Consider the following 19,973-nt stretch of genomic DNA (forward strand, 5'->3'; position numbering starts at 1 on the left):
TACCCATTCTAAAAAGGAGTTTATGAAACTGTAATTACTTTGCCCTATTTGGGGAGAATTAAGTCAGGGATAGGGTGTCACATTTAACATGGATATAGAAAAGTCTGTGGCTTGGCGCCGTGGCTCACGCCTGTAATCCCAGCACTTTGGGAGGCCAATGTGGGTGAATCACCTGAGGTCAGGAGTTCGAGACCAGCCTGGCCAACATGGTGAAACCACATCTCTACTAAAAATACAAAAATTAGCTGGGCGTGGTGGTGGGTGCTTGTAATCCCAGCTACTCGGGAGGCTGAGTCAGGAGAATCACTTGAACCTGAGAGGCGGAGGTTGTGGTGAGCGGAGATTATACCACTGCTCTCCAGCCTGGGCAACAGAGTAAGACTCCATCTCAAAAAAATAAATAAATAAATAAAATAAAGAAAAGAGAAGTCTTCTGTAACCATTATATAATTATTGATTTTTCAGATTGATTTGGCAGATTATCATTAGTTTGACAGATTAGTGGCAGATTATTTTCTGCCACTAACTACAAAATTTGAAAAAATTAAGTCAGAAAATCATGCCCTAGGTTCTGAAAGACATTAACACGGGATATTTCTGAGTTGACTGTTTATGATTGTTGATCTGGAAATCAACTTCTTAAAACATTGAGACTTGAAATACAAAGGCTATGAGCATTCTGTGACACTTGTGTAGTAAAATTTGCTACATATTGAAAATTTACTCTTCATAATAAATAGTTTTCAGAAGCTTCTTGTCTTTCTTGCTTCCAGCATGTAAGCTTCATTTTTTGGACTCACTGAAGAATCGTGGTCTAATGTAATCCTTATACATAGAGTAGAGAACACCTAGAAAAAGAAGGATGTATATCAATTGAGTATCCATGGGAAACAAACACTGAATTTCTTCCACTTGTTGTATTTTTATGAAACTAGCCCACAATTTAAACAGAAACAAACAAAGGCCCTCCTTCTTATTAGTTTTTGGTTTGGATCATACAAGTGACTCTAGAAAAAAACAAAAAACAAAACTCTAGGAGCCCTTTCAAATCAATATCAACTTGAATTTATGATGTTTTAGTGCCACCAAAATATTGGTGAAATGTTAGGAAAGTGGGCAAATTTGACCAGATCTGAAGATAAAAATAGTAGTCATCTCAATTAGCAAACATTTATTCAGTCTCTACTTGTACTCAGTATCCCGAGGAAAACAAATGGTGAGTGGATCTAATTCCTGCTTCTAGGGATTTATGATCTAGTGGGTGAATTGCCTGTGAGTTTAGACGGATGATATGTATGGCTTCCACAGAGTCCTGGGGCATGCAGAAAGAGGGAAGTAGCCAGAAGGAATAGGGTAAGGAAGAGAGGAGCTGCTTTAATGAGTTCCAAGGATGTCAGCAAATGTTCTCACCCAAAAGCAAGTTAGGGAGTCACAGATTTAAACTACAACTCACATACCACCACCATCAGCCCATACCTGTCTCAGTTATCAAGGCATCAGATCTTGAAATTAGATCCCTCTTCTGAGTGTGAAACCCATATATTCATTATTGTAAGTATGACGTTTTGTTTTTGTTTTTGTTTTTTTTTGAGACGGAGTCTCGCTGTTGTCACCCAGGCTGGAGTGGTACAATGGCGTGATCTCAGCTCACTGCAACCTCCGCTTCCCAGGTTCAAGCGATTCTCCTGCCTCAGCCTCCCAAGTAGCTCGGATTACAGGCACCCACCACCATGCCCAGCTAATTTTTGTATTTTTAGTACAGACAGCGTTTCGCCATGTTGGCCAGGCCGGTCTTGAACTCCTGAACTCAGGTGGTCTGCCTGCCTTGGCCTCCCAAAGTGCTGGGATTACAGGCATGAGCCACTGTGCCTGGCCTTACGTATGAGATTTCTACATGGCACAGGTAGGTGGTCTCCAAACTTTCCAGATTTATCTAAGTAAATATGTTGAGCTTGCCTCTCAAAATCTGGATTTATTTATTTACTTATTTTATTTTTTTGAGATGGAGTCTCTCTGTCTTGCCCAGGCTGGAGTGCAGTGGGGCGATCTCGGCTCACTGCAGCCTACGCCTCCGAGATTCAAGCAATTCTCCTGTCTCAGCCTCCCTAGTAGCTGGGACTATAGGTGTGCGCCACCACACCCAGCTAATTTTGTATTTTTAGTAGAGATGGGGTTTCACTATGTAGGCCAGCCTGGTCTCGAACTCCTGACCTCAGGTGATCCACCCACCTCTGCCTCCCAAAGTGCTAGGATTATAGGCGTGAGCCACTGTGCCCAGCTAAACTGTGCATTTATTTATAAACAATATAAATGCAGGTGTGTGGTGGGGGCTCATGCCTGTAATCCCACCACGTTGGAAGGCCAAGGGAGGAGGATCACTTGAGGCCAGGAGTTAGAGACCAGCCAGTCAAAATAGCGAGACCCATTTCTACAAAAAAATAAAAAAATTAGGGCCAGGCGCGGTGGCTCATGCCTGTAATCCCAGCACTTTGGGAGGCCAAGGCGGGTGGATCACTTGAGGTCAGGAGTTTGAGACCAGCCTGGCCAACATGGCGAAACCCCATCTCTACTAAAAATACAAAAATTAGCCAGGTGTGGTGGCAGGTGCCTGTAATCCCAGCTACTCGGGAGGCTAAGTGAGGAGAATCACTTGAACCTGGGAGGTGGAGGTTGCAGTGAGCTGAGATTGCACTCCAGCCTGGGCAACAGAGTGAGACTCCATCTCAAAACAAACAAAAATTAGCTGGGCATGGTGGCACACGCCTGTAGTCCCAGCTACTAGGGAAGCTGAGGTGGGAGGATCACTTGAGCCTAGGAGTTTGAGGTTGCTGTGAACCGTGATCACGCCACTGCACACCAGCCTGGATGACAGAGCAAGACCCTGTCTCCCCCCACAAAAAAAAAAAAAAAAAAAAAAAAGAATCGGTGGAACTGGAGTGGAGATTACGGTAAGTTGGGAGGCAGTGAGTCTGACTCAAGTTCTCATCTGTCTTTTTGGGTTCTAGTTCATCCTTGCAGATTCCAGTTTATCTTTCCTTCCCAACTGCTGCCTTACTGACTTCAGTCCCCAGTATTAGAAACATAAGCAACAGCTTCGCATAAACTGTTTAGCCAACTCCAAACATGTTTTAAGGTCATATCTCTGTAATAAATCCCTTCTCCTCCTCCTCCTCATTCTCCTCCTCCTCCCCTTTTTCCTCCTCCTCCTCCTCCTTCTTATTATTATTATTTGAGACAATGCCTCACTCTGTGGCCAAGGCTGGAGTGCAGTGGCGTGAGCAAGGCTCACTGCAGCCTCGACCTCCTGGGCTCAAGCCATCCTCTCATCTCAGCCTCCCGAGTAGCTGGGACCACAGGTGCATGCAGCTTGCCTGGCTAACTTTTTAATTTTTTGTAGAGATAGGGTATTCGCCATGTTGCCCAGAGTGGTCTCAAACTCCTGGGCTCTAGTGATTCTCCTGCCTTGGACTCCCAATACACCCAGCCTAAATCGCTTTTTATATATCACTACTGGTAGTTTTGCTTGTCTGAATCTTGACTGATACAGTTTGGAATTAGAAGTACTTCCAAAGGAACAGAACCAGCATGATAGGTTTTCTGAAGTGGTTCTGGGTTATCCGGAATTGGTTCTCTGATCCGTTTAGATTTAAAGGCATTAATGGCCATGTTTTCAGTTATAAAGAGGATGCTAACAGTCCATGGCATGTAGTAGCAAAATAGTTTCTTAAATTATCACCCATTAGGCCAGGCATGGTGGCTTATACCTGTCATCCCAGCACTTTGGGAAGCTGAGGTGGGAGTTCGCTTGAGGTCAGGAGTTCGAGACCAGCTTGGGCAATGAAGTGAGACCCTCGTTTCTACAAAAAATAAAGGCCAGGCCTGATAGCTCATGCCCGTAATCCCAGCACTTTGAGAGGCTGAGGCAAGTGGACCATTTGAGCCCAGGAATTTGAGACTTGCCTGGGCAACATAGGAAGATCCCACCTCTACGAAAAAATTTTAAAATTAGCCAGACATGATGATGCATACCTGTAGTCCGAGCTCTGTGGGAATGAGGCAGGCAGGAGGATCTCTTAAGCCCAGAAGAGGCAGGAGGATATCTTGAGCCCAGGAGTTTGAGGCTGCAGTGAGCCATGATTGCACCACTGCACTCCAGCCTGAGTGACAGAGCAAGACCCTATTTCTCTTTCTTTTTTCTTTTTTGAGACTGAGTCTCGCTCCATCACCCAAGCTGAAGTGCAGTGGTGTGATCTCGGCCTACTGCAACCTCTGCCTCCTGGGTTCAAGTGATTCTGCCTCAGCCTCCTGAGTAGCAGGGATTACAGGCACGTGCCACCATGCCTGGCTAATTTTTGGATTTTTAGCAGAGATGGGGTTTCACCATGTTGGCCAGGCTGGTCTCGAACTCCTGACCTCAAATGATCTACCCACCTTGGCCTCCCGAATCCTGTGAGTGGCTCATCACAATACAAATTCAATCCCCAACCTCACAAAGTCACTTATGTTAAACCATTGCTTTAGAAGGAGTGGGACACTGAAAATTGGGAAGATGTGGCAGACATAAATGAAATGGGTCTTTGAACACTTATATTTTAGTGAGACTCCTTTGCCAATAGAAGCAGTCCTTCCATCCTATCTGAGAATGACTGAGACTTGGACCAAAAGGTAATCTCCACTAAATGAAATTGAAATGCCAGAACTTCCTTGGTAGAGTAATGGTTCTCAACCAGGGGCAGTTTTGTTCCCCAGGGAAATATGGTAATGTCTGGAGATGTTTTTGGTTGTCACAGCTGAGGGTGTGGAGGTGAGAAGGAATTCTACTGGCATCTCTTGGGTGGAGACCAGGGATGCTGCTAAGCATCTTGCAATGCATGGGACAATCCTCCACAACAAAGAATAATCCAGCCCAAAATGTCAGTGGTGCTGAGGTTCAGAAACTGCCACAGAGGTAGGTATCCAAAGGATTAGGGAGATTGGTATGTTAGAGTAAATTTATCCTGCTTACCCACTCCCTAAACTAAGGTTGTGAGAAAGACATTTGTCAGGGTAGCCCTGACAAGAGTCCTGTGGTGACTGTTCTCTGTATGCCAGAAATGACAGTGCGAACTGCTGGGCTCCCTAAATTCAATGAGGATGATGGGATCCTGAGGCTATGGGGGTCAAGTGGTAGCATTTGATTGACAAAGACAAGGAAAGCATGATTGTTGTGATGGGCAGCAAAGCCTAAGTGGTCATCAGAATAGTCTAAGTAAGCCACAGAGATCTTTGGCATTGGCTAACTGATTATGGTATCCCTAGAACTGAAACTTATGGGCAGAAGCAGAAAAGCTCTAGGTTTGGTGAACAAAAGTCTAACTTGAATCACCACAATAAAGAGCCAGGGCTCCTTGACCAATTCCTAGAATTGAGTCATTTTCACAGGCCCAGAAATCCCTTGAATGAAGAGGGAGCCAGATGCCCTTAAGGAAAGACCGTGTTCGACAGACAGAAATAGATGTAAGTCTTCCTTCTAGCCTTCCCCAAAGGGGACCTGTGCTCATTTACCAGGGTACCTGTTCACCAAGGAAGGGAAAAGAATCACATTTATGGGGGATTTTTGAATCCTGTTCTAAATTGACACTAATCCATCCTTTGGTAGAATGAGTGTGGCCTACCAGTCAAAGTAGGGGTTTGTGGAGGTCAGGTGGTTAATGGAGTTTTGCTGTGGGTCTGTTTCATAGTCAAGCCTGGTGGGTCACTGAACGCACTCTCTGTTATTCCTCAGTTCTGGAATGTGTAATTGGAATAGACATACTCATCAACTGTCAGAATTCTTACACTGGTCCCCTGACCTGCAAAGTAAGGGCTATTATAGTAGGAAATACCAAGTGGAAGGAAAAATAGTAAACCAGTGGCTGGGCACGGTGGCTGACATCTGTAATCCCAGCACGTTGGGAGGCTGAGGTGGGAGGATTGCTTGAGCCCACCAGGTGAAGATCAGCCTGGGCAATGTAGCAAGACTTCACCTCTACAAAAAAAAAAAAAAAATTAAAAATTAGCCAGGCATGGTGGTGCACACGTGTAGTTCCAGCTACTCAAGAGGCTGAGGTGGGTGGATTGCTTGAACCCAGGAGTTTGGAGCTGTAGCGAGCCATGATCATGCCACTACACTCCAACTTGGGTGACAGAGCAAGACCCTGTCTCAAAAAACAAAAACAAAAAAACCCACAAACATAAAACAAAAGCATTACTCTACTCCTAGAGGGATTGTAGAGATTAGTGCCATCATCAAGGACTTCAAAGATGCCAGAGTGGCTAGATGCAATGGGTCGTGCCTGTAATCCCAACACTTTGGGAGGCCAAGGCAGGAGGATTGCTTGAGGTCAGGAGTTTGAGCTTGGGCAACATAGTGAGACTCTGCCTCTACAAAAAGTCTTTGAAAAAAGATACCAGAGTGGTGATTCCTAAAACATCCCCATTTAGTTTGCCTATTTGGCAGAAGACAGATGGATCTTGGAGAATGATACTATTCCTATAAACTTAATCAGGTGGTCACTCTGCTATCCAGATGTGGTTTTGCTGCTGGAGCAAATCAACATAACATTTGCTTTTTGGTATGCAGCTGTTAATCTGGTTGAATGCTTTTTTCTGTATATCTTTTACTAAAGATAATCAGAAGCATTTGCTTTCACCTGGCAGGGCCCACAGTATGCTTTCACTGCCTAATATCAGGGCTGTGTGAACTCTCCAGCCCTATGTCATAATCTAGTCTGCAGGGACCTTGATCATCTCTTCATTACACAGGACATCCCTTTAGTTCATTATATTAATTTGTTCTGAATATCAAGGGGAAATTGGAATGCATTATATCTTTTAGGGCACTTCTTGGTACTCCCATGTCCTGTGATTAAAGACAATGGAAAACTAAATCCAACACAGGCAGGATGCCTAATAATCCAGGTTAGGCATGAAGGAATGAAGGTTTGGGTCACCCCACCAGTCAAATAACCATGAGTAGCCAGGGTACTTGCTGAAAGCAAAGGGGATATGAAATGTGTAGTGGATGAATATAGATATAATACTAGCAATAACCATCTGACCAGCTCAGAAACAGACTGTGATATTTAGGAGTGTTTCTTCCTTATTTTGATATGAATGCATCTGTGTATAGATTAGCCCAATTTTTTTCTATTCCCCACTTCCATTTACCTATCATCTAACATAAGAAGTGTTAATAGGATTCAACCTTATATCTCAGGATTTAAGTCATAGGATATCAAAGGGGAATGTGATTCAGCTCAAAGAGGAATCATCATCATCCAAAGATGTATGAAGGGATTCTGTATCCTCTTTTGGGAGAGAACTAGCATGCTTTTGGATATACAAGGGGTGGCTGATTTTGACACTGTCTTTATTTGGAAGTTAAGAGTAATTAATAGAGGTATATATGGATGTCAAGTTGACAAGGGCTGGACAGTGGTAGGCTTATATTATGTCAGTTGAAGTAGCCTGTAACTGCATCTTCCAGAATTCCTTTCCTTTTATTACCAGGGTTAGTGCAAAAGAGACATCCTGCATGAGATTTAGAAGGTGGAAATGATGCAGCAATCGAATTCTTCTTATGTCTGGAAGACACTGTTGCAGTACAGTTTTGCTTCTCTGCTGGCTCACTTTATTGGCAGGGTTCAGCAATCATGAGCACAGCCACCATGGCTCCTGCTGAATTTTCTCCTTCACCTTCTCTGACCCCTTTGCCAGCTCCATGTTTAGCTCCAGGATGAAAGGCATTGGCATTTTCTATATTTCACCTCCATCAGTGAATGTGGAGGCTTGGAGATGGCTGAAAACCCACAAGAGTTCCAGTCTGTCCTGTGTATTGTTCTAGCTCATCTTTGCAGGTTCTGGATTTTCCTTGCTTCTACTTTCCTTTCTTTTCTTTTCTTTTTTTTTTTTTTGAGGTGGAGTCTTGCCCTTTCACCCAGGCTGGAGTGCAGTGGCGTGGTCTTGGTTCACTGCAGCCTCCGCTTCCCAGGTTCGAGCAATTCTCCTACTTCAGCCTCCTGAGTAGCTGGGATTACAGGCATGCACCACTACTCCCAGCCAATTTTTGTACTTTTAAGTAGAGATGGGGTTTCACCATGTTGACCAGGCTTGTCTCAAACTCCTGACCTCAAGTGATACCCCTGCCTCGGCCTCCCAAAGTGCTGGGATTACAGGTGCAAGCCACCATGCCTGGCCTACTTTCCTTTCTTTTCTAATTCCTTTCCCTGCTCACTTCAGGCCCCAGCTCCAGATTCATAAGCAAGAGCCTCATAATTATATAAGTTCAAATACCTGTAATAAATCCCTCATTAAACATTACTACTAGTAGTGTTGCTTTTCTCCTCAAACACTGATTCGCCTACCAAGCTATGTAGAGTTCCACTTACATGCCATGCTTCTGTGCCTTTGTTTTTTCCTCTGCCTAGAATCCTGAGGTCCTTCTCTGCTTAGTTAATTCCTCCTTATTCTTGGTTCAGTACATGGTTTACATCCTTAAAGAAGCCTCCTCTGGCTTCCCAGCCCTAGTTAAATACCACTCCCTTGTGTTTGTGCTTCCATAGCACAAAATTTTTTTTTTCTTTTTTTGAGATGGAGTCTTGCTCTGACGCCCAGGCTGGAGTGCAGTGGCATGATTTCGACTCACTGCAACCTCTGCCTCCCAGGTTCAAGCGATTCTCCTGCCTCAGCCTCCCAAGTAGCTGTGACTACAGGCGCATGCCACACCTGGCTAATTTTTGTATTTTTAGTAGAGATGGGGTTTCACCATGTTGGCCAGGCTGGTCTTGAACTCCTGACCTTAAGTGATCCTCCTGCCTTGGCCTCCCAAAGTGCTGGGATTACAGGCATGAGCCACCGTGCCTGGCATTTTTTTTAGATGGAATTTCACTCTTATTGCCCAGGCTGGAGTGCAATGGCATGATCTCGGCTCACTGCAACCTCCACCTCCCAGATTCAAGCGATTCTCCTGCCTCAGCCTCCCCCAAGTAGCTGGGATTACAGGCATGTGCCACCACACCCAGCTATTTTGTGTGTGTGTGTGTGTCTGTGTGTGTGTGTGTGTGTGTGTGTGTGTTAGTAGAGATGGGGTTTTGCCATGTTGGCCAGGCTGGTATCGAACTCCTTACCTCAGTTGATCTGCCCGCCTCGGCCTCCCAAAGTGGTGGGATCACAGGTGTAAGCCACTGCGCCCAGCCAGCCTGTGCTATTTCTCTCACGGCATCTATAACTTTATATTGTCTTCTTTCTTTCTTGGTCTGTCTTCCTAAGGAGACTAAAATGTTTAAGGGTAGGGACTGAGTCATATTTCTAAACAGTGTCTGGTACATAGCAGTCATTCAATAAATGTTTGCTGAATGATGAAAATGAGGACTGTAACTTTGTAGTAAGGCTTCCTGTATTTGGAGCACATTACAGCTCACAGTAATAAGATTATTACCACATAACTTTCCTTGCAAGCCCCATGCCCATCATTCTGTAATCTCCATCCTACGCAGGATGACTCCACTCTGCACGTCATGAAGGGGACTTAAGAGTATTGTGACCTGTTCTCATTAATGTAGACCAAACAAATTTAGATTAATTTAGGTCCTAAAATGGACTTCTTGTTAGAACTATCTGATTTAGCTGTGGGTATAACCTGAATTAATGAAGACAATTTTATACCTTTTCTTTGGATTTGACTGGTAGGTCTTGCTTAATTTATGGACTAATAAAAAAAGATTTGCCTATTGCTGAAACTTGGAAGGAAAGAAGAAGGCAGATGAGATTTGTGGACTCTAAAAATGTCTTCTTCGTAAACTAATAACTACATTTGCTGTTCAGATAGGCTGGGAAATACGATCGCTGCTCTTAGCCATGAGATGGGGATCACAGCCACAATATAGGCTGTGGTCTATCCATAACTGCTGCGCTTGAGTTATAGGATAGGAACTATTCACCACTCCCTTCACCAAAGAGAAGAACAGCCCATTGCCCTAGTTTTCTACCATAGGTTTTGTCAGTTTTTGTCAGCTGCATTCATAAAAAATTAAGCGCACAACTGGGCCACAACCTCAACTAAGGGAAGATCAGTCTTTCCTACCCCTCTCTCATTACATCACTGTGACCCAACATTCATCTTCTACTATGAATGAATAAAATAAATAAATGTACTCTCAAAGACAGCTGAACATAAGATACAAATTAAGCGGGTTACCTAGAGTCACAGCTCCAACAACAAATCCTTGGGCAGCAACTCTCATGTGAATAAGATGAATTGACATTTTCTGATCTCTTCTGTACTTTAACTTGTAAAGACCACAGGACACCACAGTCACAAAGCCTGCTATACCTGTGAATTTTAAAAGTATGGGTTATTTGGAAGGCTGAGGCAGGAGCATCGTGTGAGACCAGGAGTTTGAAAACAGCCTGGGCAACATAGCAAGACCCCATCTCTAAAAAAAAAAAATTAGCCACACATGGTGATACACGTCTGTAGTCCCAGCTACTCAGGAGGCTGAGGCAGGAGGATCCCTTGAGCCTAGGAGTTCAGGGCTTCAGTGAGCTGTGATTGCACCACTGCACTACAGCCTGGGTGACAGAGTGAGACCCTGTCTCTAGAAAAAAATGTATGGGTTAAATACACAGCAGGCAAGAATTTTCAAGTGCTTAGAGAGTTAAATGAAAGAATGTCTACAGGATAAGAACCTGAAAAATAAGCAGGAAAGACTCCAGCAAAGAACATTTTTCAAAGAACCAAGCTGGATTTGATCTACCAGACTTTAAAATGAGCCCTTAATATTCTTGAGTCCAGTATTTGCAGTTTTGACTCTTCCCAGAGAAATTAGAACCATATAGTGTAGTAACTTGTCTAGTCATTTGTAATTTCCTGAGGAATGATTTCAAACTGTGCATGCTACAAGGTTATTATCTGTGGCAAGTCACTTAGCCAGTAAGTGAACTAACCCAGCATCTCAGTGCCCACAGCTTTTGAGTGTTTGGCTTTACTCTTCTCTTCCTATTAGCAAATAAGGAGTAAACCCAGTAGAGTGAGAAAAAATTTGTGCTTCTATATAAAGTGAAACAATAAACTTTAGTGAGAGATGAAAATGTATGAATATATGCACGAGAAGCATAACTCTGGCAAGAACTGTGATTCTAGAAAAGTTCAGAAGCCTATACAAATATTCCTGTATTTCATACAAATGTCAAGGGGTGAATATACTGCTGTGACAACAAAGATTCTATGTAACTGGCTCTGAAACAAAGAACTCATCAATTAAATAGGAAAGATTCTAGAAAAAGATTTAAAACACTGAGAACTTAATCCATGACAAAACAAAAATAGCCAGATAACAGATACTGGGCCAGGTGCGGTGGCTCATGCCTGTAATCCCAGCACTTTGGGAGGTTGAGGCGGGTGGATCACTTGAGGTCCAGAGTTCAAGACCAGCCTGGCCAACATGGTGAAACCCCATCTCTACTAAAAATACAAAAAAAATTAGCCGGGCTTGGTGGTACATGCCTGTAATCCCAGCTACTCGGGAGGCTGAGGCAGGGGAATCACTTGAACCCAGGAGGTGGAGGTTGTAGTGAGCTGAGATCATGCTGCTGCACTCCAGCTTGGGTGACAGAGCAAGACTTTGTTTTAAAAAACAAAAAACAAACAAAACCAACAACAACAAAAATAAACCCAGATACTGGAATAATTTAATAAATGCCATAAGTATAACTTATTGGTATAGAGAAGAACTAACTTGGATTTGTATTTCACACTAGACCCTGAAAAAAAATTTTTGGATAAGTAAGAGTTAAATGCAAAACAAAACAAAAATACAACAACAAAAACTGAAGAAAATAGAATAGTGTATTTATAACATCTATAAGAGGATATGGGGCCGGGCGCAGTGGCTCACACCTGTAATCCCAGCACTTTGGGAGGCCAAGGCAGGCGGATCACCTGAGGTCAGGAGTTCGAGACCAGCCTGGCCAACATGGAGAAACCCCCGTCTCTACTAAAAATACAAAATTAGCCAGGCGTGGTGGCGCATGCCTGTAATCCCAGCTACTCAGGAGGCTGAGGCAGGAGAATCGCTTGAACCCGGGAGGCAGAGGTTGCAGTGAGCTGAGATTGCACCATTGCACTCTTGCCTGGGCAACAAGAGCAAAACTCCATCTCAGGAAAAAAATAAAAAAGAGGATATGGTAGATGTAATAGAATATGACAAGGACAAAATGCACAGTAAGAAAACATTTGCACAGTAAAAGTGTGCATCTTTTTTTTGTTTGTTTTTCTTTTGAGACAGAGTCTTGCTCTGTCACCCAGGCTGGAGTGAAGTGGTACAATCTCAGCTCACTGCAACCTCTGCCTCCCGGGTTCAAGTGATTCTCGTGCCTCAGCCTCCCTAGTAGCTGGGATTACAGGCATGCACCACCACACCTGGCCAACTTTTGTATTTTTAGTAGAGATGATGTCTTGCTGTGTTGGCCAGGCTGGCTTTGAACTCCTGGCCCCAAGTGATCCACCCACAACAGCCTCCTGAAGTGCTGGGATTACAGGCGTAAGCCACTGTGCCTGGCCTATTTTTTGAGTTCTCTATTCTTTCCCATTAATCCATGCATCTGACCTTCCATCAGTACCACACCATGTTGATCACTGTAGCAATATAGTAAGCCTTAATATCAGCCAGAGTGATTCTTTCCACTTTTATCTTGTTTTAAAAAAGATTATTTTAGGCCGGGCGCGGTGGCTCACGCCTGTAATCCCAGCACTTTGGGAGGCCAAGGCGGGCGGATCACGAGGTCAGGAGATGAAGACCATCCTGGCTAACACGGAGAAACCCCGTCTCTACTAAAAATACAAAAAATTAGCCGGGTGTGGTGGCGGGTGCCTGTAGTCCCAGCTACTCGGGAGGCTGAGACAGGAGAATGGTGTGAACCCGGGAGGCGGAGCTTGCAGTGAGCCGAGATAGTGCCACTGCACTCCAGCCTGGGCAACAGAGCAAGACTCCGTCTAAAAAAAAAAAAAAAAAAAGATTATTTTAGCTTTTCTGGGACTTGTGCCTTTCCATATAAGATTTAGAATAAGTTTGCCTATGTCTACCAAAAACCTTGCTGGGGTTTTGACAGGAATTACATTAAGCCTGTAGATAAACTTGGGGAGAATTGACATCTTTACCAATATACAGTGCCTTCCAATTCAGGAACACAGGATCAGGCATGGTAGCTCATGCCTGTAATGCCAGCACTTTGGGAGGCCAAGGCAGGCATATCACTTGAGGTCAGAAGTTCGGGACCAGCCTGGCCAAAATGGTAAAACCCTGCCTCTACTACACACACACACACACACACACACACACACACACACCCCTCCAATTCATGAATACAGTAGTCTCTCCATTTTTGTTTTGTTTTTTTTCTTCAGACAGGGTCTCACTCTGTTGCCCAGGCTGGAGTGCAGTGGCATGATCTCGGCTCACTGCAACCCCCACCTCCAGGGTTCAAGCGATTCTCCTGTCTCAGCCTCTTGAGTAGCTGGGATTACAGGTGCATGCCACCACACCTGGCTAATTTTTGTATTTTTAGTAGACATGGGGTTTTGCCATGTTGGCCAGGCTGGTCTCGGACTCCTGACCTCAGGTGGTCTGCCCACCTCGGCCTCCCAAAGTGCTGGGATTATAGGCGTGAGCCACCATGCCTGGTTGGTATTATGTTTTTAGTTTCAGTTTCCAGATGCTTCTTGTTAGTATATAGAAATGCAAATTTTAATCTAAATGTAAGGATCGATTAAAAGAAGAAATGCAGGCTGGGCATGGTGGCTCATTCCTGTAATCCCAGCACTTTGGGAGGCTGAGACTGATGGATCACTTGAGGTCAGGAGTTTGAGACCAGCCTGGTCAACATGGTAAAACCCTGTCTCTACTAAAAATACAAAAATTAGCCAGGCGTGGTGGCGCATGCTTACTCAGGAAGCTGAAGCACGAGAATCGCTTGAGCCCAGGAGGTGGAGGTTGTAGTGAGCCAGGATTGTGCCATTGCGCTCCAGCCTGGGCGACAGAGGGAAACTCTGTCTTTAAAAAAAAAAAAGAAAAAAAAGCAAGTAATTTTTATGTGGATAGCATGTTTGGAATAACTATGTTGGCATATGTGTGTCTATGGGTGGGTAAGGATATATTTATTCTTTCATGATCCATTTAATAAATGGAAATAAGAATCAGTAAATCATTACATTTACATGTATATTTTATACGCTGATCCACAATAAATAAAAATGACTAAGGTGCTACAGACATAAAAACAGCAAAAAAAAAAAATAACAAAATGATGATGGTAGACATATTAGGAAACAGGTAAAACCCTGAAAGCTCTGTAAGTTTGGCCAAGTCCTTCTAGAAAGAACTCTGGAAATATATAACAAATGATATTAAACGGAACATGCTTCCTGCTCTGGAAATTCTACTTCTGGGAACATACTCCAAGGAAATAACCAAAAGAAAAATCAAGAAAATGACACAAAGATGTTCAGGGCTACACTATGTTTGAGGAAAACCTAAATAACCCAAACAGAAGAAAAACTGCCATTGCTATAAAAATCAATAAGAATAGGGAGTATTAATACACAGAAATGCACATATGAGCTGTTAAGTGAAACAAGCAAAGCCAAATAATCTGTCAATAATCTTTAAATAGATATAATGCATGCAGAGACCTGAACAGTGATTGTAAGATGATTTTGAACAGTGTAAATATATTTATAATGATGGAAGTTGCTTAAGATAACCAACAAAAAATGTTTTGTAAATTACCTGCATAGGACCCTCCATCCTGTAGCAGGAAAATACATAGTAGATATTGTTAAAATGACAATAGCTAAACAAATTATTCAATGATATATATCCAATTTTTTTTTTCTAAGATGAAGTCTTGCTCTGTTGCCCAGGCTGGAGTGCAGTGGCGCAATCTTGGCTCACTGCAACCTCCACTTGCTGAGTTCAAGTGATTCTCCCGCCTCAGCCTCCTGAGGAGCTGGGACTACAGGCGCCTGCCACCACGCCCAGCTAATTTTTGTATTTTTAGTAGAGACAGGGTTTCACCACATCAGCCAGGCTGGTCTCAAACTCCTGATTTCAAGTGATGCACCCACCTTGGCCTGCCAAAGTGTTGGGATTACAGGCATGAGCCACTGTGCCCAGCCTACCAAATTTTATCATTATTTATTTTTTAGCAAAAACTTATCTCTCTTCCCTTAATCAAATGAAAGTTCTGTTCTTACTTAAATTGGTTTTGTTTCTTTTGGAGATTAAAGTCAGAACCTTTACTGTTTTCCATATAGTGTCTCTAGTTTGTTTATAATTGAATTTAGCTGGAAACACTTTTATCTTTCCACTTTAATCACCCTAAATGTCTCTGGAAAAATAATTTAATATACAACAGGCACAGTGGTGTGTATGTCTCTTTGTCTCTGTTTATTAATTAATCTCTGTTCATTATAGTGATCTGTTCAAGTAGCATTGAGTTTTTGAATTTTTTTTAGTTAAAAATGCTAAGGAAGATAAATCACTATTAAATTATTTGCTTCCATTTCTTATGGGTGCTATTACAAGTCTTAAAACTTCTAAACAGAATATTACTGTAAAGTAAAATTTGATTCTTTCTTGATATGTGAATAATGACACTTAGGAAGTTGCCAGAGTCAGAGTAACACTTAATGGGAACATCTGACATACCTATTTAGAAGTTTTTATGGAATTAATATTTTTGCAAAATTATGTCAGTCTGATTTAAGTAAACTATTTTAATAGTTTCCAGACAAAATGAACACAAGGAAACAGGCATGGCTGCAGTATACATCCATGGAGAAGAAAGAGAAAGCTCAGACTTTAAAACATAATATTGGTGCTTAGGTTTTGTGGGGTTTTTTTAAGTCCACATACACATAATACTTGTTGAAAATGTAAACATACTAAATATGTGTGGGGAAAGGATAAAGAGGCTAAGGGTCCAGATTATTAGGTGATCTAATTATAGTATCTCTGTTTTTTATTTTTTGAGATGGAGTCTCGCTCTGCGCCCAACCTCCACCTCCCGGGTTCAAGTGATTCTGGTGCCTCAGCCTCCTGAGTAGCTGGGATTACAGGTGTGTGCCACAATGCCCAGCCAATTTTTTGTATTTTTAGTAGAGATGGGGTTTCACCATATTGGCCAGGCTGGTCTTGAATTCCTGACCTCAAGTGATCCACCTGCCTCGGCCTCTCAAAGTGCTGGGATTACAGGAGTGAGCCACTGTGCCCAGCCTAATTATAGTATCACTTCTTTAGTCCAGAATTTATTTTGCCATCAAACTCAACACCTGGAGCACACCAAGAAGCCAGCACAGAGGGCCACTGAGCAGCCAGAATGACCACTCCAAAGTTCATGCTCACAAGTGTTCAGATAGGTCCAGGCTTTTACTCAGAGCTTTCCTCTGAATTGACCCACAGTTCTTTCAAGCTTGGTTATCTAGCTTCTGGTGCCACAGAGCATTAAAAACATTAGATGCAGAAGTTTTTGGTTTTTTGTTTGTTTGTTTGTTTTTGAGACAGGGTCTCACTATGTCACCCAGGCTGAAGTGCAGTGGTGTGATCTTGGCTCACTGCAACCTGCACCTCCTGAGCTCAATCAATCCTCCCACCTCGGCCTCCCAAAGTGCTGGGATTACAGGCATGAGCCACCGTGCCCGGCCTAGAAGCAGAAGTTTTTAATGTGCCCAATAGTAAGATAGAAACAGAAAAATCTATAAACAGAAGATGTAAGAACTTAAAGTTTAGATTACTTACAAGACAAAGAGACATATGCATCTCAATAGTCCCTAATAGGCTTTAAATATAATAAACCGATGCTGCTGTTGATGGTCCTGAGTTATGACTGAAATGTTAATATTCATTCAATCTATTCCATTTGACTGGCTAGGAACTAATAATTTTAGGTAGACTTCTAACGAAATGGATAAAATAGAATAAAATTTGATGCCTCAAATAACAGCTAACATTTACTGGGGGCTTACCATGTATTAGGAACTATTCTGAAAGTTCAACACATGCTTAGAGGAGGTTAGCTTCAATTATCTGAAAAAATTCAATTATAAGAAACATTTCAATCCTCAAAGGCACTGGGTAAGGCATCAATGTGTTATTACAGTTTTCCGCATCCAGTCAAGGCTTGTACTTACCTATAGGGACAAAGGGGGAGTCTCTAGATTTCCTGATTAGTCGGGATAATTGGCCTTCATCCTCATCTGCTGACCACTTGTTATCTGAAGACATTTTTTTCTCTAGTAACAATAGGATATAAATGTGGTTGCCGTGAATCATTAAAAATAATTTGTTTTTCCTCTCCCATCATACTCTTGATTATGTGTTTTTTTGTTTTCATTTGTTTGATAAGCCTATCTGCTCAACTGAAACAATTGTCTTTCTCCTTCACACTTTTCACTACAGAATTTTTTCATTTTGCAGGGGAAGGGGATAAGAAAAAAATACATAGAGAGAGGAAATGATAATCAGATTTCATGAATACAGAGTAAAAACACAGATCATAATGCTGTTATTCAGTCTCCTTTCCACTGCTCAGCATTTGAGATCACTGGGAACCTCAGGACTTCTTCCACAAGCACTGTATTTGAAGAACACATTTTCTTTTTAAAGTATTATTTTAAAGAAGTATGGCAGTGCCAACACAGGCAAAAATACTTCCAGATTTACAGGTATCGGGAGAATGATCACTCCAACTCTGCAGAATGTGCAGGGCATTATAAAGTCATTCAGATATTCACCAAGCACCTACTGTGTGCCAGTTGCTATGCTAGACAATGGATTCCTTGTCTAGCCTGGCTTGTCTACATAGGATGAATGAAGAAACTTGCAAAAGCAACTATAATCACAACAGATTTAGCAGCACCTGAGTCTGTTCCCTGTGCAGCTTATCGTGTTCACCCCAGAATTCAAATACAGAGGCTTCATCCTATAAATGAGACCTCATCAGAAAACTTAAGCGTAAGAAGCACAATACCTGTGGCACACCCTGCCTCCTGCTGTCTGTCTCCTGTTGTTCCTTCAGCAAGAGGCTGTAGATCAGAACAGGTGTTTGTTGTAAGGCCAGGACACAATGATGTGCAATTTCCAACTAATTGATAATGGGAAAGCCCAGAAACACGCCCCAGGGGACTGGGGGAGTGGTCGGCTGGTATTGGCCAAGATTTCCAGCACCCTGCTAGAAACTCACCAGTAGCAGCCTGGGCCACAAACTAGGCTTTCGAAGCCAACATTAAGAAAAACATGAAGGCTTTGGAAGAAGATGCATTTGCTTAAGTCTGCCTTCACAAGGGAGCTCCTGACTTCCCTCTGTGACTGTTGAGTCTTAATACCTGACTCCTGGGCCCAAAATTGAGGGGAAAGAGGGCACAGGGTCACAACACTGGGCTTGGAGGGGAAGGGGAGAAGATAGCCATCAGAGGCCAGGATTCTTGCCATCCTTCGGAAATGCGCCCTAGCCAGAGGAGGTGCGCGCCCTGCAGCTGGAATCTCCGGCTGAGGCGATGTGGCGGTGGGGCCATCGCAGGTGCGCCTTCTGCAAAGCCTTGAGCTGCACACGCGCCCAGGGGAAAGACGTGACGTTGCTGCACCTGTGGCTAGTCCCTGCGCCTGCGTGTGAGACCTGAGTGGGGCTGTGGAGACCCGAGAGGCTGTGGCTCTTGAGGTGGGTCGGTGGTGGACGTGGCCTTCGCTTCTGTTGTGACCTTGTAGCCTTGGGGCCCCTTGAGACCTTGGAGAACGCCTTGCTCACCGCCTCCCTCCGACTGCAGCCATGTGGACCTAGAGATGAGGGCAGAGGATCAGGTAGCGTTCATGGTTTTTCCCTTGTAACTTAATGTTTAAATAATTTCAGACTTACAGAAAAGTCCCCAGAATAGTACAAAGAACTGTGTGTCTGGTACCCGCATTTTCCTTTATTAACATGTTTCTTTCTTTAAAAAATATTTTTGGCGAACCACCTGACAGTAGCAGACTTATGCCTTTTCTTCCATATACTTTTGTATGCATTTGGGGCATTCTTTTATTATATAACCATAGTACAGTGTTCAAAATCAGAAACTTAACATTGATATAATTCTGTTTTTCAATCTAAAGATTTTATTCATATTCACCAGTTGTCCCAATTATGTCCTTAATAGCAAAAACAAAAAAAATTTCTGGTCTAGCATCCAATTAGGATCATATATTGCATTTAGTTGTCCTGTTTCTTTAGTCTCCTTTAGTCTGAAACACCTTCCTAATCATCTTTGTCTGTCTTGACCTTGATTTTTTTTCTTTCTTTTTTTTTTTTTTTTGAGATGGAGTTTCGCTCTTGTCACCCTGGCTGGAGTGTAATGGCGCAGTCTTGGCTCACTGCAACCTCCGTCTCCTTGGTTCAAGCAATTCTCCTGCCTCAGCCTCCTGAGTAGCTAGGACTATAGAAGCGCCACACCACGCCTGGCTAATTTTTTTGTATTTTTAGTAGAGATGTGGTTTCACAATGTTGGTCGGGCTGGTCTCAAACTCCTGATCTCAGGTGATCCACCCACCTTGGCCTCCCAAAGTGCTGAAATTACAGGTGTGAGCTACCGCGCCCAGCCAACCTTGATGTTTTGCCAGTTATTTTGTAGGATGCCTCTCAATCTAGTCCTGTGTTCCCGCACCCCCCCCCGCCCATGTTTTCTCACTAGATTGAGGTCATACATTTTGGGCAGAATATGACAAAAATGATGTTGTGCTCTTCTTAGTGTGAAGTATCAGGAGACACAGAAAGTTGAATTGCCTGGTGGTAGTTAACTTGGATCCAGTGTGGTGCTGACAAATGTTTAACAACTCAACTGGCTCTGGAGGGGGAGATATTGCCCTGTTCTGTGGCATTTGCCATTGCCCCATTCTGTGTTGTAAATATTCCCACCATGCCCAATT

At 43.1% G+C, this 19,973-nt stretch overlaps 1 protein-coding gene across 1 annotated transcript; it reads right to left on the reverse strand.

Annotated features, from left to right (window-relative positions):
• Positions 1-676: 676 nt before the first annotated feature.
• On the reverse strand, positions 677-17,300 carry HIGD1C (HIG1 hypoxia inducible domain family member 1C). Its single transcript, XM_004053120.3, has 3 exons — positions 17,207-17,300; positions 10,217-10,351; positions 677-848 (listed from the first exon to the last, which is right to left on the reverse strand). Exons 1-3 carry the CDS (start codon positions 17,298-17,300, stop codon positions 784-786), a joined length of 294 nt encoding a protein of 97 aa, XP_004053168.1. The 3' UTR covers positions 677-783.
• Between the last annotated feature and the right edge of the window lie 2,673 nt (positions 17,301-19,973).

Source organism: Gorilla gorilla, chromosome 10, assembly GCF_029281585.2.
Source record: "Gorilla gorilla gorilla isolate KB3781 chromosome 10, NHGRI_mGorGor1-v2.1_pri, whole genome shotgun sequence".
Taxonomy (NCBI): Eukaryota; Metazoa; Chordata; class Mammalia; order Primates; family Hominidae; genus Gorilla; species Gorilla gorilla.

What these genes read in the sequence shown, in the direction of transcription:
- HIGD1C (XM_004053120.3), bottom strand. Translation starts at nt 17,300, where the DNA reads ATGTCTTCAGATAACAAGTGGTCAGCAGATGAGGATGAAGGCCAATTA. An exon ending in CTCCCCCTTTGTCCCTATAG is followed by an intron (nt 10,352 to 17,206) that starts GTAAGTACAAGC and finishes TAAAATTCACAG; the next exon opens with GTATAGCAGGCTTTGTGACT. An exon ending in TGTTGGAGCTGTGACTCTAG is followed by an intron (nt 849 to 10,216) that starts GTAACCCGCTTA and finishes TTCTTTTTCTAG; the next exon opens with GTGTTCTCTACTCTATGTAT.